This window comes from Aquila chrysaetos, chromosome 14 (assembly GCF_900496995.4).
Source record: "Aquila chrysaetos chrysaetos chromosome 14, bAquChr1.4, whole genome shotgun sequence".
Taxonomy (NCBI): domain Eukaryota; kingdom Metazoa; phylum Chordata; class Aves; order Accipitriformes; family Accipitridae; genus Aquila; species Aquila chrysaetos.
In genome coordinates this window covers 4,949,694-4,976,233 of record NC_044017.1, presented here as the reverse complement: position 1 = coordinate 4,976,233, position 26,540 = coordinate 4,949,694, and the positions used below count along the sequence as shown (strand labels likewise).

Genomic DNA, 26,540 nt, shown 5'->3' with positions numbered 1-26,540 from the left:
CAGCATGTAGTAGAAGCGTAATGAAGAGACTGCATTTGCAACACACGTGTCCAAATTAAGCAATTCCTTCTACATATATCAGAACACAAAAGGATACAATAATATTTAAACAAGATTACTTAAATGCATCTATGGAAGTTAGACCTGCATTGTAATACAGTAGGCAATTTTTCTGCTACAATTAAACAATACTATATTTCCCAGACATATTTACATACTCAGTGTTAATTGCAATATAAGTAGAATTAAAGAACATTTTATTTGAACATTTGTGCATAAACCACTGCAATGCAATTTTATTTCATAAAGTATTTCTAGTAGTAACTAACTGTAAATCTATACTAAGCCCCATATAGATATATAGATATAAATATAGACACACACACACAAAACCCCAGCACATCTGACACAGCAAAGTCAAACTGCTCCACTTTAGAAGTATTTTTTGTGCAATAAAATAATGCAGTTCATTTATGTACCGAATACATGACAGCCTAAGAGAAACTTTAGCTTGAAGATCTTATTTATTAGAATGTATATAAGTTTCAAATTTCAGCTGAGGAGGTGTTCAAGAGTTTCTCATATTCGCTGTCATTGTTCAATGCAGTAATCGAGAACCAGATGCTAATCTCAAAGCACTTTCATTTTTTCAAAGAACTCTCCTAGTAAGGGAATCCATTAAGTCAGAACCATGGATAAGACAGCACAGACATTCTACAGGCCTTCCTATAACTCACTTAAGAGCTAACCACATCACCCGAGATCTCTTTTGCTTGAGACAGCAAAACAGAGCCGGAAACACTTCTGATAAAGGTCTTCTTTCCTGGCCAAACTCCTAGTTCACCAGGGAGCAGCATTTCACACTTTTCTTTATTGTGTAATCTGAAACACTGTTTTCTCTAGTTTTGCTCTTTTCTTAGGATCCCTAAACCAACAACTCATAGTTCCTTTTCTGTGGAAATGTTTATGCAGTGTTGTTATCCAAGACACTCCTGAAGGCTGAAAAAGCCAAAGACAGAAACAAGTTCTATGCAGCTGTCCAGCTCTTAGTCCCAAATCTTGTTCTACCACCTTGATGAAAGCGTTAATTAGTTATACTCAAGTTTACTAAGCCAGCAGAGTCTACTGAATAAATATTTCAGAAAAAAAATAACCTAATCTACAAAAATATAAATGTTAGGTAGGTTTACTTGTAAAAGCACCTTCCTCACCTCCGCTTTTTGATGTCTGCTATAGTTCAATGTCTGGAAGAAATTGATAAAGTCTTCACAGCCACAAATGCAATAGCTAATGTAGTATTTGTTTTGGCACAAGGCTAGATGTACCAGGAGCCCAGCTGGGCTAAACAGGGCATTCATTACTGAGCTTCAGTGAAAACAAACAAAAAAAAAAGATGCACATGAGGTGGAAGCAAGAACAAGCTACAAAAGAGGAATATAGAAGCATTGGTCAAGTATGCAGGGATAGTGCGAGGAAAGCCAAAACTCTGCTGAAACTGGTAATGGACATCAATGGTAACAAGAACAGCTTCTACCACTACATTTGCATTAAAAACCCGAACAAGGAAAACATGGGATGTTTGCTGAATGGGGGTGTGATTTAGAGACAGTGGCCTTGGGTAAGGCTGAAGGTACTCCATACCTTTGTTACCTTGTCCTTCACTGCCATGGTTCCCAGGCCTTAAGAGTCTAGAGACTAGCTTCAGGAAAGAGAATTACCAGCAGTGGATGAAGATCGGGTCAGGGATCTCTCGAGAGACCTTGAGTCAAGCAAATCCACAGCAGCAGACGAGATGCTAAGAGTTAGCCGATAAAACACTGGAAGACCACTTACTATCACCTTTGTTAAGCCGTGGTGATCAGGGGTCTCCCATAATTGGGACCTTGCAATGACTGAAGGTAGACATGGCACACATCTTCAAAAAAGAGTAAGAATAATTCAGGGAACTACAGGCCTCACTTTGGTCCTTGGAAAAGTCATGGAGCAAGTCCTCTTGGAAACCATTTTTTGGCAAGCGAAGGAGAAGAGTGGGACTGGGAACGGCCAGGACAGATTTACTCAGGGTAAACCATGGCTGACTAACCTCTCTTTTATAATGAACTCATCAGATCTGTGGATAAGGGGAGAATAGCAGATGTCCACATGATCATTGTATTTAAACTGAGACATTACAGTCTGGGTGAATAGACACCTAAAAGTGCAAAAGAACTTGGGGGATTATTGGGCTCAAAGGTTGGTGGTTAATGGTTTCTACTGTTTGTAGACCAGCTACAAGAGGAGTTTCCCAGAGTCTATCTTACTTAATGCTACTCCATCAATGACCTCAAAGATGAAATGGAGTGCACCCTCATCAAGTTTGTGGATGGGGTACAGTCCATATGCCTAAGGGCAGGGCTGCATTTCAGAAGAATCTAGGTTCTACAGGAATCGTCAACAGAAACGTCAATTAAATTCAACAAGGACAAATGCAAAATTCTGCACCTGGGATGGATGAACTTCCTGCAATGGTACCAGCCGTTGAATGACTAGCTTGAGAGCAGCTCTGCTGAAAAACACCTAGAGGTCCAGGTGGACAGTAGCTTCAACAGGAGCTAGCATGGCGTCCTGGCAACAATGAAGGCTAACAGCATACTGGGCTGTATCAACAGGATCTTAGCCAGGGATCTTAGCCCCTTATCAAGGCAAGTGTTTATTCCCTTTTACTTGACATTTGTTAGACATATCTGTAATACCATGCGTAATACTTGGGCCTTCTAGTATAAGAAGGATCTTGAGTGAGTTCAGTGAAGGACCACCAAGGTAGTTAGAGGGCTGGAGCACACACCCTATCAGGAGAAATTGAGGGAACTGGGCTTGTTCCACCTGGAGAAGGGAAGGCCTGAGGTGACCTGAGCAGGAGGTTGGACTACAGACCTACTGAAGTCCCTTTTAACCTGAACGGGTATATGAAAAGTACAAAGCACACCAAGCCTCACACTGCACACCTACCTACAGGAGTGTTGCAGGCTTCTGCAGTGAGTGAATTAGAAGCTAACTCACGAAAAAAAGTAAACTTAATAATCAGCAGGAAAGAGAGGCAGAGTCAAGGATGTAGTTTACCATATCTTTCAATGACTAGATACTTTGGATAGATTACTCTGCCACCTAAACTACTCCTTTAATTTTAAATGAAAGGATTATAACTTTAGGCTTCTATTTGACAATTTCAAGGTTTCCAACATCTCATAGACCTGAAGTTACACAGTCTACAAGTCTAATAATAAAAGGTGACATCTAAGAAATATACCATACACTTCTTCGGAAGAATTTACCTTGGTATCTCTGAACTCTGCCTTTTCCAAATGGCATTGGTAGATTCAAAGGTATGTAGTGCTCATGATTACAGACTACACGGAGAAATTCAAATTTGAATTCAAAAAGAGTCTGCAAAAATAATTTTAAAGTATAAATTAAACAACTGATGCAGTGATTTGAATAACACATTAAAAACAGCTTTTAACACAAAAGGGTGATTTTCTCTCAGTCTTGCAGTATGAGGGGTATAGACCTGTCAAAGTTCCATATGTCAGTATAAAGTAATTCCAGCATAATTCATACTTGACAACTGGATATAGTTCTATTTACTTTCCCATTGTCCAAAGTTATTTAAGTTTACTAGCATATTATGTATTGATTTAAGAAAAGTTTGGACACACAGAAGAAATTCTTCAGATATCTGGTACATGCTTTCACCACTACAGTAAATGTACAGAAACTTATCAGGTATCAACTCTTCCAACTTTAGCCTCTCTCACATTCATGCTTAAAATTTCTGCTTAGTGTTGCACCCCTACCCACCATCACTTTCACAATACACACACTGTAGGGTGGTAAAGTTGCACCTGAAGATGGGAATCAAAATATGAAAAAGTGATTTGATGGGGGGGGAAGTTCTAGGCTTCTAATGTAACCGGGAAGAAGTCTGAAGACTTAATGCAGGACTCTATCTACATACATCAAGAAGAGGCAACTTCTAAACATAGTTTGTTTAAAAACACTGAGTACCTTCGGATCTCCTGGGGCAAAGCAGCTGATGTAGTTATTGATTTGCTTGAAAACAAAGCCTCTATCCATAAAAGTAAAACACCTCTGGGGAAAACAAGCAAAACCAAGATAGAATTGATTAGTACTGTCTCAGTGCTCAGTATTTGTATTTCTTTATCTAATAAGTCTATTTTCCAAACACAATATTGATATTTCAGTTTGAATATAAAAACCAATAAAACAAGCAAACTAAATATATGTATACACATATGAATACCAAATTTTCCCTTAGAGTACAGAATGTAAACAAATTGCAAATAAAAAGCAGTTTGGAGAGAAGAACTTTATATTGACAGAAACAGAAATGACGTGCCACTAGCAGCTTTATCTACCATTTTATTTCTGATCCTTTTTTCTCCCTACTGCATCTTATTGGCTGAAAAAGGAAAGATGCTGAAAGTCTGTCTACATAAAATACATGCAAATAAAACACTACTTAATGTATGAAGCTTTTGTAGGATTACAAAGTAACCTAGATGATATTTTTAAAGAAAAATAAAAATACCTTTTGGATAAAATATAAATTAATTTTTCAAAATATCAAACTTTTGAACGGATGTCTTCTTGGTTACAGAATATGCAAATTATACTTCAATGCATTTTAACTTGGACATAGAATTATATTTAAAAAACATTATGCATATTCAGTTTTACAAGAATTGGCTTTAAGATTCTTCAAAATCCTTGAAGAAGTAGTATTACTGAAAAAGTAAACACAGAGCCAAAGTCGCTTGTGTACCTACTTTTATAAAGGCAGCAAGGCTATGGTTTGCATTTTTTGAAGCCTCTGGATTGTCTCTGTACTTCTGAGTGATGTGTGGCATTAGCATGTTAACAACTGTTTCAACTGCATGATGAAAGGAAGCAGAAAATCTCTGGTTTCGCAACAGCTAGAAACAAATTCAGATACAATATTCAATATGGTTTATAACACTAAAATGTATCAGAAAACTTACTTTAGATGAGATATAGATAACCTGACAGGGAAAGGAGAGACAAAGCTTTCAAATTTTCTCATTTGTCATTTAAAGTAACATTTTCTTTAAATTCAAGATTTTCCTGAACTTTTTAGACTGAGCGGGGAAAAAAAGAGCATTTGGTTAAAAGAAAATATTAGAGCATGCACTAGCATCTGTTATTAAAATTCAAGCAAGGCAGTCTTTGATGACAAAAATCACATGTATAAAAGTTTGTAAGTATAATGCACTAACATTTTTCTGTACTACAATAAACTTGACAACAGAAGCTAAGAACAGAAGGGAATCCTTTAATTTTATCTATCTTTCTTTCTGAAGCAGACACCAGCTAGTTCACATATAGTAACTGCATTATCAGACACTCTTTTCTGCCTTGAAAAAAACAAACCGGTTTTTGCTGCTCTGCGACCATTTTTTTTTTAATAACTCCTTTGCCTTTTGCCATTCTAGAAGTTCTCATCCATGCTTCTTTTCTTTCTCTTGCTCATCAGCGACTTCAAATCTCAGCTCTTTCAGGCTTCACAATCTTACTCTCCATGTTTTTAAGTTTCCACAATCAGAACTGTTTTCCCTTGCTTTTAGGTAGTTTGCCAATTAGCTTAAAATATTTCCTCTACATTCACAATTTCCTCCTTTCCACTCACCATCTATATTATCTTCATCCATGATTTTGTACATTCTGACCAGTATTGGTCAGTAAGTTCTCTTCAGCTTTTTGGCAGTGCAGAGCCTCTTTTATTTCTCTACATCTTACAATCTTTAATAAAGATTCTGTCTTTTGTCTGAGGGGATTTAATGACAGGTAATGTGAGGCTGAAGAAGTTGACGTTAACAAAAACTGTTTTAACTGTACAGACATTATGTCTTTTCTTTCTAAAAACTCAAATCAAAACATCCAAGTGCTCTGAATACTTTGTTATTTAAATAGTTTTTTGAACTATATTGAATGCAACATTCCTAGACAGAACAAGTCATTGTCAAGGCCCTGCATAAAGAGATGATTACACAATTTGCTCCCTTTGTGTTTGAACTATGCTCCAAAGTCCCTAGTTCTATTTTTAAAAAATATTAAAAAAAAAAAAAGATATTAAGGTTGAAAAAGATCCCTGTATAAATATCAACAGCACTCATTAATGAAATAACAAAAATCAATAATTCTGCTGGTGGGTGTGCCAGTGTCCTTACGATATTCTTTTAACTCAGTCTCTGTTGGAGACTAATGAAGTATTTTTAAGAATACTACAAAATTCTTGCTATAAAAATAATTTTGCTGCACCCAGAAATACATCTTTTTATCAGATCTCATAAGTAGAAAATATCTGAATGCAAGTTCCATTTATTACTTTACCCAGTAAGACAGAAAAAAGCTAGCAAAATAATTTATTTTATATTTAAGAAATCAAGAAGCCATGTTCAGGAATAAGGATACATGCAAACAAGAGGTGAATTCTGTTCCTTTTTCTTTCATGTCACAGGGAAGGTGACAGTGAGGTTAGTTCTAAAAGTTGAAATGTCTTTTCTAACAGGAAATGTGGAGAAAACAACAAAAATCTGTCATAAAAAGTCACTCCAGTAGTTCATAAGCTATGAACCTTACTTCATGTTATTGCAGGGGAAGAGTGAGAAAGAACAGCAGTTCAAGGTGATACACAGCAAAGTACCAGAATCTAAAAGTGCATGTTAAAAGAATATGTTTCCTTTGTACAACTGAACAGTTCATATTTGGGGGTTGCTTTTGAAGATATTATTAAAAACAAACAAAATATCAACCTGAAATGAATGGGGTTTCTATACAACAAGTACACCTAGCATGCAGAACACTCTGTTGAGTGGGACATCAATAGAAACAAGACAGGTATTTTCCAGTATCAAGCCTAGGGGTTTGGGCTGGGCTTTTTTGTTTGATTTGAGTTTTCTTCCCTCTTCAGGTAGAATTACTGCACGCTTCTTGTATTGGCTTTGTGTGGCAAGGTTTTGGTATCGGGGGGGTTACAGGGGTGGCTTCTGTGAGAAGCTGCTGGAAGCTTGCCCTGTGTTCGGGAGAGCCCATACCAGCCGGCTCTAAGACGGACCCGCCGCTGGCCAAGGCCGAGCCCATCAGCGATAGTGGTAACGCCTCTGGGATAACATTTTTAAGAAGGAAAAAAGTTGGGACAGACAGAAAACGGCAGCTGGAGAGAGGAGTGAGAACATGTAAGAGAAACAACCCTGCGGACACCAAGGTCAGTGCAGAAGGAGGGGGAGGAGATGCTCCAGGCGCCGGAGCAGAGATTCCCCTGCAGCCCGTGGGGAAGACCATGGTGAGGCAGGCTGTCCCCCTGCACCCCGGGGAGGTCCACGGTGGAGCAGATCTCCACCTGCAGCCCGGGGAGGACCCCACGCCGGAGCAGGGGGATGCCTGAAGGAGGCTGGGACCCCATGGGAAGCCCGTGCTGGAGCAGGCTTCTGGCAGGACCTGTGGCCCCGTGGAGAGAGGAGCCCACGCTGGAGCAGGTTTTGTGGCAGGACTTGTGACCCCGTGGGGGACCCACGCTGGAGCAGTCTGTGCCCCTGAAGGACTGCACACCGTGGAAAGGACCCACGCTGGAGCAGTTCGTGAAGAACTGCAGCCCGTGGGAAGGACCCATGTTGGAGAAGTTCGTGGAGGACTGTCTCCCGTGGGTGGGACCCCACGTTGGAGCAGGGGAAGAGTGTGATGAGTCCTCCCCCTGAGGAGGATGAAGCAGCAGAGAACGTGTGATGAACTGACCGTAAACCCCATTCCCCGTCCCCCTGTGCCGCTGAGGGGGTTGGTAGAGAATCTGGGAGTGAAGTTGTGCCCGGGAAGAAGGGAGGGGTGGAGGGAAGGTGTTCTGAGATTTGGTTTTATTTCTCATTACCCTACTCTGGTTGATTTGTCATAAATTGAGTTAGTTTTCCCCAAGCTGAGTCTGTTTTGCCCATGACGGTAATTGGTGAGTGATCTCTCCTGTCCTCATCTCGACCCACAAGCTCTTTGTTATATTTTCTCTCCCCTGTCCAGCTGAGGAGGGGGAGTGAGAGAACGGCTTTGGTGGGCACCTGGCATCCAGCCAGGGTTAACCCATCACACTCCTATACCTGTGAGTCCTAACAAAAAATGTGGCAACATTTTGGTAGTTTCAATGCCGCATAAGGAAATCTCTGCATGAACTGTTATCATCTTAGAAAGATTGATGGCCACAGAACTGCCTAATTCTACAAAAAACCTCACTGTGCATCCTTATTTTATGAAATAAAATGGGGTCCCTTATAGAGTTAAAAGTGCCGTCAGTATTTAGATCACATTTTTGTGCTTTATCTACTTCTTTCTGGCAACCTAGAACCATAAATAAAATGCAACTAGCAATTAGTACTTTCTTTGAAAAGAGTCATGCTCTTTCCATGCTCATTATTTTCTCACCCTACCTTCTACAAAATGCGTGTTTACAATTATGATGTTAAGAGGTAGAGCAAACATGCATTAAAATAAAATTATATAAATTTTTAGCCTACCTAAAGAATTTTATAGGGCAGAAAGATTACTTAAAATGAACAAGACTTCTTCAGAATTTATATGATCATATAACTGCATATAATAGACAAAATTTGGTGCAACAAGTTGATGTAAAATATCACTTACAGAAAGGTCATAACTCCTAGACCAATCTTCAGAAATATAAACATACAGTGAATTGTCTCCTGCCTACATCTTTTGGTGCATTTTAATGAAAATCCTAAGCTTATTTATAACAACCCTTAGAAATCAATCTCCAAAGAACACAGTGTGTATGGCATGTAATTTATAGCATATAGTAAATCATAAAATGAACTGCTCAATCTTTCAGGTACAGCAAACCTGAGGCCATTAGGTCTCAGCTACTGGTTGTTACTACTAAAAAAAGAAAATAATCAGTGCCTTCTCTTATAGTTACTTAGGTCACTTGGACATCAAAGAGATGGAGGTCTTTCTGAGCAATAGTAATGGTTATGCCTACCCCAATTCACACTGTATTTCCATAACAACAAGTAATTAAATCAGTCTCAGGCATCTGTAACTGACACACTGTTCCTTTACCAACTTTGTTTTCCCTAAAATGAAAGTTGTCTTAAATTTAATTTGTTCCTCAGAAGTACATGCTGGTGCTCTTCAAATATAATTTATTATTAGGATTACATGGTCAGTAAAGACACATTAGCTTTGAGCAAATGAGTCAGTACAGCACTTCTAGAGGAAAGAAATAACAACAACAACAAAATTTTTAAAAAAAATCAGGAACTAGTAGTAAGGTGAATGCTCATCAATGGTAGTAAACCACACTATACAAGAGATGCAGATTATATGAGAGAAGATACTAAAATGATGGACACGGGCAGAGTCATTCTGAAAAGTAAATTGCCTTTGGTTTTTATTTGTTTACACAGAATCCTGCTTTAAAAAAGATGATATTCTACTGTACTTATTTTAACCACCATCTGATCTCAATTTAAAATTGTAATCCCTATTGTAAGGAAGTTATAATTAAAATAAGGAAATGGGTTTGCATGACAGCAAGTTAGTGGTTTCTTTGAAGTTTTTTTTTAAACCAATATGCTGTTTCCAAACTTGTGAGGACTTCTGTAGGTTTCTTAAAATCAGTAAAGATTACATAAACTTTGTTTAGCCAAGCAAAAACTGAATGGTGCTGTTTTTCAGAGTATCACCTACCAAATCCAATAGAAAAATTCCTCAAGCTATTCAAGTTTGACACACACCATGTTTTGAAAACCTTGCCCAGATGCACCACGTCCTGTAATTAGAAGAACTGTATCCTCACACAGCTGAATACTGTAAAATAAGAAGTACTACCAGTACTGTCAGGTAAATACTGAAACCAACAAAAATTATTTGTTTTTTTCAATATAATTTTTAAATTATCAAGTTTTAATTCAATTCCAGAAGCATCTAGAAAATTTTCAGCTTTAAATAAGCAGCAGTGTTTTCTGCTTTATAAAATTCCACTTGCATTTCAGTTGAATTGATTAATTAAATTAATACAATTAATTTAATGAATTATAATAAGCTTGAAATAGTGGGGTGAAATAAGAAACATGCCATTCACAGAGTGAACAGAAGCACAAACTCCTTTGAGAAACATTAAATCAATAATGGAAGTTTATGTTTAAAGATCCTGAATTATTTGAACAGATACTATGAAACAGGAAAAAAAAGTGAAAAAGAGAAAAAAGTCCATATGAATATTTTTATTACTTTGGTTTGAATTAACAGTATTTCTACTGATTAGTAGTAGAAAAAGTTGTAAGTCTTTTCTTTTTGCTAGAAATTTTGAGGAATTCCCAAACAGCTGATCAATTCAAACAAGCAAGGAGTTTGACATCTTAAATGCAAACGGATGCACTACACTACATGCACAGCAAACCCTTTGTGCATATATTTGCACTCTAAAAACTCCTAAACGAATGGTAGCTGTCACACTTCCCTAGATAGTTTAAGAAGTTATCGATAAAAACTTGCCTTCTTCCACACTATATATATCACAGCTACTGTACTGCTCTGGAAAAAGCCCACATTTTTGGGTAGTACTTGCATCAAAGTTGTGCTGGTTTTGGCTGGGATAGAGTTAATTTTCTTCATAGCAGCTGGTCTGGGGCTGTGTTTTGGATTTGTGCTGGAAACAGTGTTGATAATTAATACAGGGATGTTTTCACTATTGCTGAGCAGTGCTTACACAGAGCCAAGGGCTTTTCTGCTTCTCCCCCCATCCCACCAGCGAGGAGACTGGGGAGGCACAAGGAGTTGGGAGGGGACACAGCTGGGACAGCTGACCCCAACTGACCAAAGGGATATCCCATACAATATGATGGCATGCTCAACATATAAAGCTGGGGGAAGAAGGGGCAGGGGCGGGGGAACGGATGTGTGGAGTGATGCTGTTTGTCTTCCCAAGTAACAGTTACCTGTGATGGAGCCCTGCTTTCCTGGAGATGGCTGAACACCTGCCTGCCCATGGGAAGAGGTGAATGAATTCCTGGTTTTGCTTTGCTTGTGCACGCAGCTTTTGCTTTACCTATTAAACTGCCTTTATCTCAGCCCACGAGTTTTCTCACTTTTACCCTTCTGATTCTCTCCCCCATCCCACTGCAGGGGGCAGTGAGCGAGCGGCTGCGTGGGGCTGAGCCACCGGCTGGGGTTAAACCTCGACAAAAGTCCACAGTGTTATCTATTGCTTCCAGCTTCATCGTACCATAAGTATTAAGAAATCTTACTACAGAGTCTGATGATTTACACAGACTGCTCTATTCTATGGATTTTAAGGTGGTTCTATTCTTTTATAGTAATGTTGAATCTAGCCCTGTAGTTTTTTTTCTATCTAATATTTCAACTGATTTCTCCTGCTGTTTTGCTCCTTCCCTCCCTTTATTACAAATAAAGTTATTATATATAAATCATAACCATGTATACATAAAACTTTTTCTTCTAACATGCAACAAAAATACGTGAATGGAGAAAGAAGAGACTATACAAATTCTCTTTAGAATAACTTTTTTTTTTTTTTGAAGTTGACATACCTTCACTTTAGAGTTTTCTATCAAATGCTGAGCCATTGATTTTATCAGAACTTCAAAAAAAAACCACGAATACTGCAGAGAAAAGAAGATGTTCTGTAAAATTGCCACATGCATTCAACAACTATTTCAATACAATTAGTTCCTATTCTTCAGTTATGACCAGGTAAGAACATACAGTAAAAAGTATAGTTCGATATATACCTTAAGTAGCTTGTTGCTTGTAAGAAAGTCAGCAGATGGCTTTAAAATTGTTGTCATGGACTTTGTCAATTCTTCATGTACTGTCTTATATTCGGAAGCAACATAGGGTTCAGCTTTATAGGCATACTTGAGGAGGAAAACCAGAATATAATATGAATGTATGACACAGTATGAAACAATTGAAATTAAACAGATGCAATTAAATTTAAATAAACTCTTTTTAGAGAAATTAAAAAAGGAAACATTTAATTTAGTTTTACCTACCTTGACATAAGATCTCAGGTAGCTATCCAAGCCTTCTTCATGACACTGAGCAACAATATGGATAATAACCCTAAACAGAGTTCAGAAACCACGTAAGCCTACAAAAAAGCTACAGATTTATGTGATAACCCAGCCATCACTTACATTCTATGAAGCACTTAAACTTCTTTACCTTGTCACATTGACTGCAACTTCCTCTTGAGTTGCTCTAGTGAGAACTCTAAACAACTGGTTTAGAACAGTTGGCAGGAAAGCTATCATCACATGGCCTTCCATAGCATGAAGGCTCTAAAAGAAAGCAGTAATACTGTCAACTCCCTGGAAACAATGGCATTTAAATCACAAGTTCTGAAACAATAAAATTTACTGCTAATCTTTTTCCAAAAATACACACTGCTTGCACTATTTGGTATTAATTACTTGAAATACTGCACAGAAAGCAATTGAGAATAGTTTTCAACATAAATATTTGGTAAATATTTTCTACATTAAGCTGAGAAGTTAGGGATAAAAATTAGGTTTTATTAAAAGCATTTTAGAAGTAGTTATTTGTACCCTTCCATTGAAATGAATACTAAGTAATGTTTCAGTGAAAAGACTACCTCTGTACACCACAGCAAGCTGACACTGACACCCTAGTATACTTTGCTATTTCATCCACCAATGCAGACATTTAGCATAGTTCCACAAAAACATACATATTACTTACCTGTGATAAGTGCAATACTAGTTATACTACTTACTGCAAAACAATAAACTAATATGTTAAAAACCACAATGACCTAAAATCCCTAACTACCTAATGCTGGAAACCAGAGACAGTGAATTACTAACCACTCAACTTCTTCACAATATGCCTTTGCACTCCATCACATGCAAAAGACATTATAGACATAACCACCCTGACATAAAAGGCAGTGTATGGCATTTCATCCTACATTGTTTTATGCCACAAAATTCCCTGGAGTTAAAGGGAGTTTGACAAAAAGAAGAGTGTATTTGCTGAACATTCATACAGACAACACATTTCAAACATTTCTGTTCAGTGTTAAGTAGCTGTCTTGTCTTTGAATGTTTGCCTGTATGCACATTCACACTATTCAGAACTCAAAACAGCCTTCCTTCCTACGTGATCTGTGATTTTTCTTGGAAACAGCAATCATACACTACAGCATCTTTTCTATAAGCCTTCAATATCAGAGCATCAGGTAAACATGCAAATGGAACTTCAGCTAACATTTTTGTCCAAGATGCAGACATTTTTTGGTAAAAGTGCTGTTTTAAGTAGGACTCTGACGTGGACTCATAACCCAGCTTCTGATGCCTTTGAGTATTCAATTACACTTACACTGCCAGAAGTAGCTGTGCCCTTTGATCTCTCAGGCAGCAATCGAGGTAACTAAAAGCAGATAGCTCAACTTATGAGATGCTAAGTGATGTTTGGGCTCATGAAACATGAAGGAGAGCATACAAACATCTTGAATCAGGTGAGTCTCAGAAAACCTGTAATTAGAAGTGTCAGATGGTGCTTACACAAAATCCTGTTAGGAAGGACAAAAGCAGAAAGAAGGGAGAATGCTTGTCAGGTTTGGTGACCCAAGCTACTCTGCCAGTAGCACACTGACTTCGTGGAGAGAAGTAAATCCTAAGGATTTAAATGCGTCATTGCCATTATAGCATAGATATTACCCACAGGGAACTGTTGCTAGTGAACTGAAACATTAATCTTTAAAGAACATTTAGCACTCAGGCTGGCCAAGTCTGGCACAGGTAGGCACAGGCTGACACACAGAAGGCAAGCTCTCAATACACAGAAGTAAAAAGAATTTGGGTCCCTGTGAGGCCCAGCTAGACAGGAATTTGGCCCAATGGAATTGAGAATAGCCATAATTTGTAGTTGGCATAGAAGATGGCATTTGTTTTCTGTTACCATGAAGCGACGCAATAAAGTCAATATGATGTGTTAATCCAGTGGTGTGGAACATGTTCATACTGTGTGGTGAGAGTGTTCTGGTGTTTGATGACAAGCAAGAGTTATAAAGAGACTCTGCAGTTGCATTATTCTGTCCCAGGGATTTTGGCAAGACATGGTGTTGTCACTGAACCTAAAGATTTTGCTAATCTGGAATTAATATAAATACAAATAAATTAAGTGTTTAAGCAAAGGAATAAGATACCCAAATATATTACAATATATGTGATCAATTACGACTGAACTACCCGATGCGATTTTGGAATGATCTGAGGAAGTGTGCTTTTGAGCTTTCCCTAAAATGATACTTTAATATCTGATGGCTACTTTGTTCTACTAGACTAACAAGAATTGTGAATATCAAGAAGAGAATCAAGCCTTTGATTCCAGCCAGCTGTCATTTTTGACAGTCAGTGGGTAGCAAGATAAATCTGAAATTACCATGCTAGTCCCTGGAAGATATTTTGATTTTATCAGATTCAAGTAGAGCTCTGGTAAACTTAAATAGTGAGATTTCTCAAAGTACTGTGAATCCCGATGAATCAAACAGGTCAAAAACTGAGCGAGGGTTGTTTACAACATCAGTTCCTGAGGTAAGAACCAACCAACTGCCCACAAAGTACAGGGTCATTCCATTCCTTATAACATGAGCAGTCACTGCTACCAGAACCCTGGTAAAGAGGCTCTCCATGGTATGCAAACTGATTTTTTAATAGTAGTGTCTTGTCACGTATGCAGAGATTTCAGTAATAAAGGTTCTTTTCATGTAACATCTGATTGTTTCCCAGACCAACTGCTTTATATTACAGCACCAGAAAGAGCAAATTCTGTTTTTTCACCTGAAGTTATTGATAAAGACATTCAATTCCCTGAGGTCCAGAATGGGCAACAATTCTTCCCTTCTTCCTCCTACCAGAAAACATCTGCCAGTTTCTCTGGCACCTCAAGTAGCAGGAAGGCTACACCCCTTGAAAAAAAAGTGATGGAAATGACACTGACAATTTTAAAGTGCTTCAATGAGCCACAGGTCAGACTCTAAGACCTCTAGTTCATGATGACAGATACTCAGAACATATCATCTTTATTATATGGAGAGAAAAAAAAAGAGAGGTTAAGTGCAATGATAAAGGTTCAGCATCCCAACTGATCTCAAAACCACAACCAGAGTACAAGAAGGCAAAGCTCCACCAATGAGAAAAAATGACTAGGACTTCTAGAAATCTGGATGATTCCTTTGTTTGTATTTTGATAGAACTTGGGAGGAAATTGAACACCAATAAATTTAAATCCTTTGCCAGAAAAGTACAAACAGTAGGAAGTGAGAGATAAAGAGATTCCCTTCTTCAAGCAGAAATCTCAGACAGCAGGACCACTATGTCTCAGAAGGATTACTTGGGGAAAGATGGAACAATCCCCTTGGCCTCAAGGCAAGATGAAACACACCGAAGCAGTGGTGGTTCTCCTCTTCTGTCTCCATTGGAGAGATTTCTTCAGGGCGCAAACCACATATACACAGTTAGAAAGACTATTTTGAAAAGTGGCACGACGACAGAGGATTTGCAAGTGTGGTATCAGGGAGGGATTCTGCACATAAGCTGTCTCTAACTCCAGTAGGGCCTCTTGATACTGCAGAGTGCTGACTTCTAAAGCTGAAACACTACCAGGCTCAGTGTTAGTGCCATCTAGTTGGGGACTATTTGGTACAATTACTGCTGCAGAATGCAGTGGAAATAAGAATGGCTCCAGACTGAAAATTATCAAGAACTCAAAAGACATACTTTAAGTGAGAAACACAGAGAAATGACATATCAAAACAAGAATGTCAGTAGCAGAAACCCAAGTGAGAGGCATCTCTAGCGAGCCATTCTAAGTAACCACGGGGGACGATGAAGTTCAGCTACAAGACTATTTGTTCTTTGCCTTACCCTTTCGATGCAAAGATACCATGGCCAGAATCCAATCTAAGGGGTTGTATTTTTGCCATATACTTTGTCAGCACATTTTGGGATTGCAAAATTTCAGAATGATAAGCACAAATAGAAGACTGAAAAACAGGTCTGTCAGTAAAAAATGGGAATATTAAAAAAACTATTTCCAAATAGACTTATTCCATCTTCCTGCTGTTAATGTACTGTGTCCTGTTTTGTACCAAAGTTGATCACAGAAGTCTTGGGGCAAGGACGATGATGCAGAGCCAAGGTTTTGACATAACCAAGGTCACAAAGCAAGTCCAGTTCAGAAGTGTGCCACATTCAATAGTTAAGTTCTTACTTGAATGCCTCGAGTAGACAGTCCAGTTTTATTAATTGATGGTATTCAATTACAACAATAAACTCTGTTGTGCCTAAGAAAATCAGGAGTTACTTGTGATACCTTACATAGATTTTAAGGTGAGTGAATTTTGGGCTTCATATTAAAAATCTGGCCTAGCTGGTTAAGACAAAATTGCTGTGGAAACCATGCACTCTATGTCTACAGTTCTCTTGCAGTATTAGATCAATAACAATGATGACCTCCCAAGCAAAATTTTAGAAAAAACCAAGAGTCATCATTCCTTAACATTCCCATCTGCAGTTCAATTTGATTATTTTGACAAATTAAGTCATTAGTGTTTTGAAATTATCACCAATACTGCCTCATTATTTCCTCATGGTTTCCTCTTATATTGCAATTGTAAATTTATCTAGGGCAGGAAGTACCTTTTTGTTCTTTTTATACTGCATATCCCATTAATGAGACCTAGAAAATGTCTGAAGGTCCTAGGTTTTGCAAAAGTATAAATAAATAATATAATCTGTTATTCACTGCCATTTTATACCTTAAGATATTTTACAAGATCAGTTCCTAGTGCACGAGCTCCAGACTCTGTTTTCTGACAGTACTGAAAAAAATTATGCAAGTGCTGGTCCTGTCAAAGACAAAAAGAACAACAAATCAAACAATATCTAACATTACTATCCATAATCTGAAACAGAACATGTTGAAAATATTTATATACAGAAATTCATATATGTGTCCACAGATTCAATTTTAAAAAATAATTGAAGGGCAGTACTCCAAAGACTAATTGAGTCTACATGTAACATTGATTTATTTTTTTTAACACACATAAGAAATTTCCAGTTATTTTTGAATACCCATTATACAAAAGACTACCTATATTTGCTTCAAACTGACATACAGAAAATAGCATACTTAGTGTTAGGTATCCCAACCAATCATAATATGTTTTTTATGAGCAGCTATAACAGGACTCATTTCTTTGTAGACTTGCCAGTAAATAGCTTTCAGACAACTATGACATCTCATCTAACAGGAAATTTCAGACTGGAATGGATGACAATGATAGACAAAAGGCTCACATTTTGAGTAGCTTCCATTTAAGATCTGCTATTTTTCACAGCTGATGTGAAAGGAGAGATACTGTGCAGAGTGTCCAAGAGACAAAAAAGTAAGAGATCAGCATACTGAGTTTAAGAATCTTCCCAAATATTGTATACACATATAAGAAACACACATTATTCCTACAACTTTCTCTAGTTTAATTTGTATTATAACTCACCTGCGTATACACAGTTGACACCAGATGAGTGGATATTTTTAACAGTTGTTTGCCTCCATCTACCCATTTAATTTCAGGACCAGAATGCTGCACACATACATGCAGAGGAAAAGTAAAATAATGTAGCGGTATACTAGAGTAAAACAATTTATTTATAGTACCACAAACAACACTTTTAATAAGGAAAAAAAAAAAAAAAAAACCAAAAAAAACCCAGGTTGAAGAAATGTGTGCAATGAGTAAAGTCATAAAAAAAGGAAAATTATGCAGGCAGTATTACCAAAAGCATTTATGAAGCTTAAAATGTTTTTTAAAAGCCCCACAGTAGTTTCCTCAGTGGCTAACAAAATTGCTTTTCTAAAGTCACAGATTTCATGTTTCCCCTACAACTCTGCAAAGAAACATCTGACTAGAGAGAAATATCTACTAGTTTTCTGAGAAAAATAACACAAGAACTTCCACAGATACTGACACAGTTTAAACCTTAACATAGGTCACTGATAGGTAGCAGCCAGTGCTTCCTTCCCATCCCATTTCCAAAGAACTGAGAATGGGAATGCTCAGCTGTATACCCTGACAACCAGTTAGGGAGAGATTTTACTGCTAGATCTACAACTGGTCATATTGGTCCTAACCTTCTACCCATGGGCATGAGCAGAGACAAACAGCAGAGGCATAAAGAATACACCTACAATGTGAAAAGATGAAAGATGTGAAGGAGACGATGGTTGGAAAGCTTACAGCAGAGTTTAAAAAAGGTGGTAGAATAGGAGGAGAGCAGCACTTCTTGCTGTTGATTTTAGGCCTCTTCCTCCAAAATGAGTCAATTTTGTCTCTGCATTTCATTCTCTTAGTCAAATCCCCTATCACATTTTACATTTTGTATCCTCCTCGGTATCATTTTTATTACTACAATTTTGCAAGCTTTCTGCTTTGAAAAATACAACCATAAATTTTACTAGTGAAGTATAAAGATCACAAAAATCAAGATGTGAGAGTAAGACTTTTTCAGGAATAAAGGACTTACTGAAAGGAGACAGCATGAAATGCTAAAAAAAATTTAGTAAAGGACTTCAGATTATTTGCATATCTTCATAAACTCAAAATAGTTTAATATATTTAAAAATTACTGTAACTTCTAGTTAATTATTAGTGCAAAAAATAAAGCTTAAACATTTCCTAAGTGCATCAGCTAAATAATAACAGAAATAAGTATTTAACAATTTAAACAAAAAACTTATTAGGGCAGGTTGATTCAAATTCTTGTAAAAGTCAGAATTAGTCATAAGTTTTGTCTCCCATTTCTGTTTGGGTTTTTGCAAAGCACTCCAACTATAAAAGAAAAAAATTACTAGAAAATTACTTAAATCTTATCAACTGGGGAATTACAACCAAACCTTCTCTCCACAGCTGTTTTTGAAAGATTAGAGCAATTTTATATAACATACCTTTCCAACACCCACTTCTTGATAACTAAGATAGCCTGATGGAAGATTTGCTGACACTGGGATGTGTTGCTCATTGGTCACCACTCTTCCATCTTTTATTAGAGGAAGCCAAGAATACCCAACTATGGAACATGAAAGGCAAGTAATTTTAAATATGTTATGAATCTTTACATAAACCCTTACAAAAGTCTTACTGTACACTTCTGATATGTAATTCATAAACCAGAAAAATGTTACTGTAAGGGCCAAATGATTTGAACTCAAACGATTAGAAATAATTAGAGGGGCAAATAAATCATCACTGAGTTTGAAAAAAAACCATACATTTGATAGACATTCTAAAACAACATTTGAAACATTTAAATTCAAATGCTTCATGAAATCTTTCAGTCAGTATAATGCAATTAGAAAGCATTATATGGATCACAAAAATCACAGGTTACCAGATAAGCATACTTCATAAAATCTCCCCAGTAGTTACTGATAGTAAAGCATTAGTGTACAAACCTTGTGTTTCAACAACATCTTTCTTCTTTGTACTCCCTTTGCTTGAATTATCACAGCTGACATGGTAGAAGGTGAACAACAAATGGTGCTTTTCATGTAACTGAGTGGGCAATTCTATTTTAATCTGAAAGGCAAAGAATCACAATCTTTGTAGAAGTCTTCAGCTAGAGCAGTGACATGCCTTACTGGCTGCACACTTAAAAAGCAATTCGAGGTTACACGTTATTTGAAGCAAGATCAAGAATCACACGCACAAAACTTACCAAAATTTACTTACCGTGAAAAGGGGGGGGGGTCTGATTTAACTGAAATAATTATCAAGAACTTTGAAATCCTCAAATATTTTCTTGTATTTTTGAATTTTACATAATACTTAAACCAGTAGAAGTTACCTCAGAAAGGTAGCTTACCTCATCATAAAACTCTGGATTTTGGTGGTGATGCAGAACAGCAGCAAATGCGCTTCTAGTAAATACTGGTCCACCTGGCCTACCATAGATACACTAATAACAAAAAAAAAAGGAAAAAAGAACAAAAAAAACCCCTGTGATCCTCTTTCACTCTCAGCTTAGAATCTGTTTCACCTAGAACTTGAAGTATTTTAACTTGTGTTTAACTTGGTTCCTTTGCACAGACAGGGGATTACATGATCTGTAGTTCGTTCACTGTGCAGTAGAGCTGACACTGTGATTTCACGTCACGATTTCTATACATTTTTCTACTTCTTTGCTTCCAGGCATCTCTTATACACTGTGGTAGCTCATAAACACACACAGAGCTTGGCTCTGCAGGTGATCTAAAGCTTTAGTGCTTTAACTTAAAGAATTCCTCCTGTGGAGTAGGCATAAGCCACCATTGTTTGCAACAAGTTTATTCTTGGAATTTTTGTTGATATAAAGAAATGAAGTGCTCAGAGGGTTCTTTAGTAATCTTTTATATCAAAACCAAGCAAATCATCTAGAAATTAGTCTTATGCCAAATGCAAAAGGAGGACAGAAAGCTGCCATCCCAAACTAGACAAATTTGTCAAGTACTACCGTATTACTTAGCTAACTGTTCACTGTTTTCTTTTATTAGTTGCAAAAATCAAAAGACTAACCTTTAAAGGCAAAGAATCCTCTTCATCGGAATCCTTGAACTCAATGCATACTGCAATATTTCTAGCCTAAAGAAGTATTTAAAAACAAAAACCCGAACACTTAATCATAAGGATCATCACAGAAATATAATATGTAAACAATCTTAACTAAACCTGAGAAAGAAGAATGTATAGTCTTCCTGTACTCACCTTTGCAAACGACTTTTGACTGTCATATTTCAAGTGCTTTGGATAAACATAAAGATGATTGTTGTAGATGGTGAAAGGCTGAGTGTGTTTTGGTATACAGGGGACAAACTCCTCTACTTCAAACGTTATTAGTGTCTTGGTACTGTTTTCAAACTGTTTCATGGGAATGTATGATGAGTTAACATAATCTGAAAATACATAAAAAACCCAATAAAAAACTGAAGAGAAAAAAGCCTGAATGTCTATTTAACAGTGTTTATTAATACTTACTTGGAAAATCTGGTGACACATTATCAATTGTAACATCCAGATTTCCTAAAATAACAGGAAGTTTGGCCATCTTTTCAGGTCTATAGGAAGGAAAAAAAACCTCAAAGTCAGGCTAAATGCAAAACTATCAGATGCCAGAGAAAAGAGATAATAGGAAACAGAGGCAAAAGTAATATCCTGAAATAGGAGTATGAGAGGAAAGGTGGTTTATGGGTGGATGACTGATCTGCTCTTGCTTTTTGCCTAGATTCACAGTTTACTTCCCCTTTAAATTCTCAAAAAAAAGTAAGGTTTTATTCACAAGCGTGGAAAAGGTTAAGAAAAAGCATGATGTTTTTCTTTAAATCAAAATGAAAACCTTTGTTAAAGATAAGTTTTGTTTGCCATGTAATAACTCACTATCATTTGCAGCAAAGAGGGGACCTATAAGTAAGCTTTTTAAATCTCAATGGCCAGTGGATAAGCATTTATGGTAATTGGGTAAACTTGGGGGAAGAGCAAAGGGGGAAAGCAATCAGTAAGTTAACAAAATGCATCTTCTAATCAGTAATTTTTTTCCTCCCTCTTCCTTCTTCTAGAGTAATAACTTAACCTGCAAAATATTTACAATTAACTAGCCTACTATGATATTTCTTAGATGTTATAAATGTAGCTAATTCAGAAATACAATTTGAAGGAGTATTTTCTATGTTAAAACACCAGTGCAGAACCCTTTATTAGTAAGGTCAGCAGCATGATTCTTCAAAATTATTGCAGAGGAAGAGGATGCAAAATTTTCCCAAAAATGCAACCCCATGCTGTGAAGCAAACAACTTTTTCTGGATGGAGTCTGAATTCTAATTCCAATAGTTAAGCCTTAGACATTACAATCTCTTTCTTAATAAAATTCCTGTGAATTACTGTACACAATTTCACAAACAGGATGCTGAAATAACCAAAAGCACTTCCTTAATTCACAAAGTAAAGTGATGTGGCAGGCTAATTTACTATATTAGTTTCAGTTTCAATAACATTGTTTATGGCAAGGAGTATCAGTATACAGCAATTTCCATGCTATGTAAACTTCAATGAAACTTTAAGCAGCTTGCTAAAATGGAATTAAAGTATCTATCACAAACCTCATCCCCTTATCAGATTTGGTATCAAGAATAAAATAAAGAAACTATAGCCCAAGCCTTTTGCAATTAGTGATTGTTCAGATTAATAAAATTCCAGCTAACTGTACCATAACAGAAGTGGAAATGCCTTTGCAAAGCAGCAAAGATTGCTCTATTATTTTACATCCTATTTAATAAGAAAGGGGATTAAAACTAGTTTATTAATAGGGTCATCTGTCAGTAGGAGATTCTTAAGCCTTGCACACAAACTGATGCAGTCTTTAGGAATACTTTGTAAAAAAGGATGACCGATGTTCTGTTATTTAGGCATCCTGAGCCACATGCACTCCCAAGGAAGGTGGACTTGCTAATGCCTTGAATCCCTTTCCCTGAGAGCTAGCACTCTCTGTCCAGAGTCAGTGAACATCTGATTTATGCTCATACTTGTTTTCCTTTGATAACCAGAAGAGTGTATTGTGCAAGCATAACTCCTAACACAGAGCTACTTCAAGATATGATGCTTACTGCACATTAGACATGGCATAATACTTCAGGCCTTCTTGTAGCCCCCAAACACTGCAAAGCAAAGATCTGCAGTTTGTATGAGGGCCTTGATTATATTTATACAACTTCTCTATTTGAAGTGAAAAACATATAAATACATACATCAAAAGATCAGATGCTCCAGTTCAAGACCATAACAAAAAATGGTGGGACCAGGGGGGTGGGGGTGAGGGGGGATGGGTTGGGGTGTGGTTGTTTTGGTTTTGGTTTTTAAAGTGGGGAAATTAGACTTACTTCCTGAAATCTGCTAACAATTTCAGCATGTCTTCATTTGAAAGTTTATTACTGTCTTGTCTGAAGAGAGGAGAAAATCTTGCATTTTTGTCCAGGGTTCCTGAGGCATCTTTAAACAGCGTCCTGAAAGTCAAAATCTTGCTTTCAGCTGAGTTTATGAAAGTGTTGGAATTCACTTCAGGAAATGTCTTTACTACAAATTAGAAAATACTGTACCATCCTTCATATTAAGCATTTAATACTCTTGTCATTGTAGGTAAGTTTTAACATAGCTCAGTCTAACAAATCAAGCGTGAACCATTTCATTCTCAGTAAAATAAAAAATACAGACAATAGAAAACAGTTGGCAATATTCAATGGTTTGAATAATAATACAATGAATGATTATAACTTTTTTTCCTACTACAAAGCTGAAGTGTAAGTTTGGTTGTCGGAAATCTTTGGTTAATTGAAAGTAAAAGAAGAAATAATGTAAATAGCACGTTAAGTTTTACAAGAAGCGCGATGCAGAGAATAATGTTAAAGTTCGGAAAAAAGACAGATTGACAAGATCTGTCCTTACCTAGCTGCCCAGGCAAAAGGCATTCTATATTGACCTAATCTCTGACATGCCTGCTTAGCGTTCTTCAAAACTTTCTGTGCAACCTGCAAGGGACATAAGAAATAACCAGGTTTTAAAAGCTGCATTTTTTGCACCGTTACTACACACACAAAAAAAAAAAACCAAAAAAACCCAAAAAACCCACATATTGACACTGATATGAATTGGAAAATTTTCTTTAGAAGATTAATCCTAAGCATGCAAGTGAAAGACAAATGAAAATACCTCTTAACAACTCATTTCAGGTTAAGCAGGGCCTGCTGATTTCACAGCATTTCATGGATGAAAACACAGACCCATCTACACTCCTGATAATACATATTTAATTAAGCAAGAAAAAAAATTATTATATATAAAACTCATATGCAAGCTAGAGCAAAATTCAACTGGTTTTTAAGACAAAATTGTGACTCCAGATAAAAACATCCCCCCCCCGTACCCTGTACCAGAACACATTCCTGCAGAGTAAATCGTAAAATACTCTGCAATACTTGTATTACAGGTACACACAGAACACAGGGAGAACTTGCTCATTGCACTGACACACATGGAGGCCTATATAGCTGGTACTGTTCTGTTTTGTTTCAGCATAATCCAAGAGAACAAGAACAGAAAAAAATTCAAACTAAGTGTTCAATTGTATAAAATTATAAGCAAATGAATACCAGAAATGCACAGCATAAGTTAATAGAACCATGAATGTTCCTATTGGCTACTCCTGCAGCACAGGGCAACCCAAGTCTAGCACTTGGCATCAAATTTGGGAACACTTGGGCTTACTTAACCTTCCCATGTGGCTCCAGCCCAAGACCAGCAAAATCAGTTACTCAGTTCAGGTTTGTTTTAACTCAGTAACAGTCAGCATACACTTTGAAACCAGACTCCTAAAATACAAAGCTGCTGTTTGCCAACGATAGCTGAAAAAAAATCTCAAGTATTCCTGGAAAAGCAAATCAGTAGTCTGATCTATATTAAGACCAAGTGAAAAATACAGTTTTTTTAACATGTAGCTTAGCCAGCATTAAATCAGCAGGAAAGAACACTGTTCCTCTGCAGAGACTGAAAGTTAACCCTTCCTTCTTCCCTTTCACTAGCCGAAAACCAGAATATCAACAGTCGCTGACATCGCTTACAAAAAAATCTTTTGTCCCAGTATCCTGGTCTAACCATTCAAGCACAACTGTAAATGAATGAAATTAAAACTCTATTTCTTCAGCGACAAACAAGAAACAGCAACTGGCAAAGCTTCTTGTAGATATGTTTCAGAAAACTTTAAAACATTATGTCATCCTAGACTCCCGCAAAGTTAAGATGTTTCAGTGGTTTATTTCCAGAAGTGATTTGGAGTTCTATCAAATCTGCAAAGCATTTTATACATAGACACAGAGGCTTAATGATCTCAATGTTCTGAAGAAAAAAACAGCAAGAGTGCAGATAAAGTTACAGTAAACTATAGTCACCAAAAAGCGAGACAAAGGAAAAGTCAACGACAATGATACAGTAAATAAGATGCATTAACTGAGAGAGACATACAGTTAATTTCTGACCTATATTTAATATTTCATTGTTCAATAATTTTGAACTCACCTTTCACATTGAAGTCTAATACTCTTTTGTCAAATCAGTTTATTTATAGCCATTATAAAAATTACAGATTATGTCATGATTATAAAAAGCTAAATAAATGTTTCCCAATAATGTTAGACTTTAACATTTCAATTAATAAGCTACTAGTAATAACTACAACTCACTAAATCAAATAATCCAGTTATCTGAATTTCCTATAAAAGAACTAAGATTTTGATTGATAATTTCTTAATTTGAAATCAACCTGTCTTGCCTCAGGATCTTTCCATGCCACAGAAGAAGATAACATACCTTTGAAGAATCTGAACTTTTCATATATGGTTCAGCACAATGTGTAATACTTCCCTGTAATACTTTTTCTATTCTAGCCACGAGGAAAATGTCAGTATGAGGACATGTGACTGAGAATATTCCCTAGAAATAAAACAGGAGATTAATATTAAAGGAAAATGCACATACATTTTACAGCACATAATATAAAGTATGTAGGAAAACTCCCTACTTCTATCCAAAATCCTACTAATTCTTTAGGTTACTAGTTCTTACCTGCTTTGGATATTGTAACACAGTTTCATGAATGTCTTGAATTCTGTGTAAGCTATCACCACTGCCATTTGTCATTTGTTGAGATGCATTGGGTATCATGTGCCTTACTGAGGCGTGGTTCAAATCAACATGGAAGTCTGCTGAAATCTTCCGGTTGTTTTTAACATCAAATAGTGATAATGTGACAAAGAAAGGTTCTACCTAGACATTTAAAAAGAGAATCAAGTATCATTGCTGGCATCTATATTACTGTAAGGATGTGTATGAAAGGAAGATGAGTTACATTTTTATAAACACACACAGACATCACTCTAGATACTACTGACAAAGCATAAAAGACAGTAAAAGAAAAACTTCACTTTCTACAACACAACAAAAAGATTAGAAACAAAGTTTCTACTTTTTGTAGGATTTAGGCTCCAATTTTGATTTAAAGGAGTAGAAAAAAAACCCAAAATATAAGTTTCTCAATCACAGCAAGGAACTCCTGCCATTAAGAATAGTGCCAACAAAATATTAAGACATTCATTACAAGATTAACAGAAAAAAATTAGACGAATTATTTACATTTGTCGTTGGTCCTTCTTCATTTTCCGCAACACAGCTTTGCAAATTAAAAGATAAATCATTACACTTCACAAGAATTTTTTTTCCAAATTTCTCTTCAAATGGCTTCACTTCTGGCTCAATACCAGAAAAGTCAAGTTTCTTTAAAAAGAGAAATGAAAAATTAAGGTTAGTTGTTTCTCATCTCAAAAGGATCAACATAAAA

At 36.7% G+C, this 26,540-nt stretch overlaps 1 protein-coding gene across 22 annotated transcripts in view; it reads right to left on the bottom strand.

Moving 5' to 3' along the window:
* The window catches only part of DOCK9 (dedicator of cytokinesis 9), a 137,106-nt gene that overhangs the window by 45,135 nt on the left and 65,431 nt on the right, over positions 1-26,540 (bottom strand). For all 22 annotated transcript variants that reach the window (XM_030036643.2, XM_030036662.2, XM_030036655.2 and 19 more), the window contains exons 11-30: positions 26,336-26,476; positions 25,769-25,969; positions 25,514-25,636; positions 23,597-23,679; positions 23,035-23,157; positions 21,140-21,219; positions 20,870-21,057; positions 20,681-20,746; positions 19,992-20,084; positions 19,582-19,705; positions 19,075-19,196; positions 17,627-17,713; positions 16,883-16,972; positions 12,265-12,380; positions 12,093-12,162; positions 11,829-11,954; positions 11,628-11,699; positions 4,827-4,973; positions 4,045-4,128; positions 3,312-3,423 (exon numbers count right to left, since the gene is read on the bottom strand). In XM_030036643.2, the coding sequence (XP_029892503.1) occupies positions 3,312-3,423; positions 4,045-4,128; positions 4,827-4,973; positions 11,628-11,699; positions 11,829-11,954; positions 12,093-12,162; positions 12,265-12,380; positions 16,883-16,972; positions 17,627-17,713; positions 19,075-19,196; positions 19,582-19,705; positions 19,992-20,084; positions 20,681-20,746; positions 20,870-21,057; positions 21,140-21,219; positions 23,035-23,157; positions 23,597-23,679; positions 25,514-25,636; positions 25,769-25,969; positions 26,336-26,476 (2,248 nt within the window). The remainder of the gene's footprint in view (positions 1-3,311; positions 3,424-4,044; positions 4,129-4,826; positions 4,974-11,627; positions 11,700-11,828; positions 11,955-12,092; positions 12,163-12,264; positions 12,381-16,882; positions 16,973-17,626; positions 17,714-19,074; positions 19,197-19,581; positions 19,706-19,991; positions 20,085-20,680; positions 20,747-20,869; positions 21,058-21,139; positions 21,220-23,034; positions 23,158-23,596; positions 23,680-25,513; positions 25,637-25,768; positions 25,970-26,335; positions 26,477-26,540) is intronic.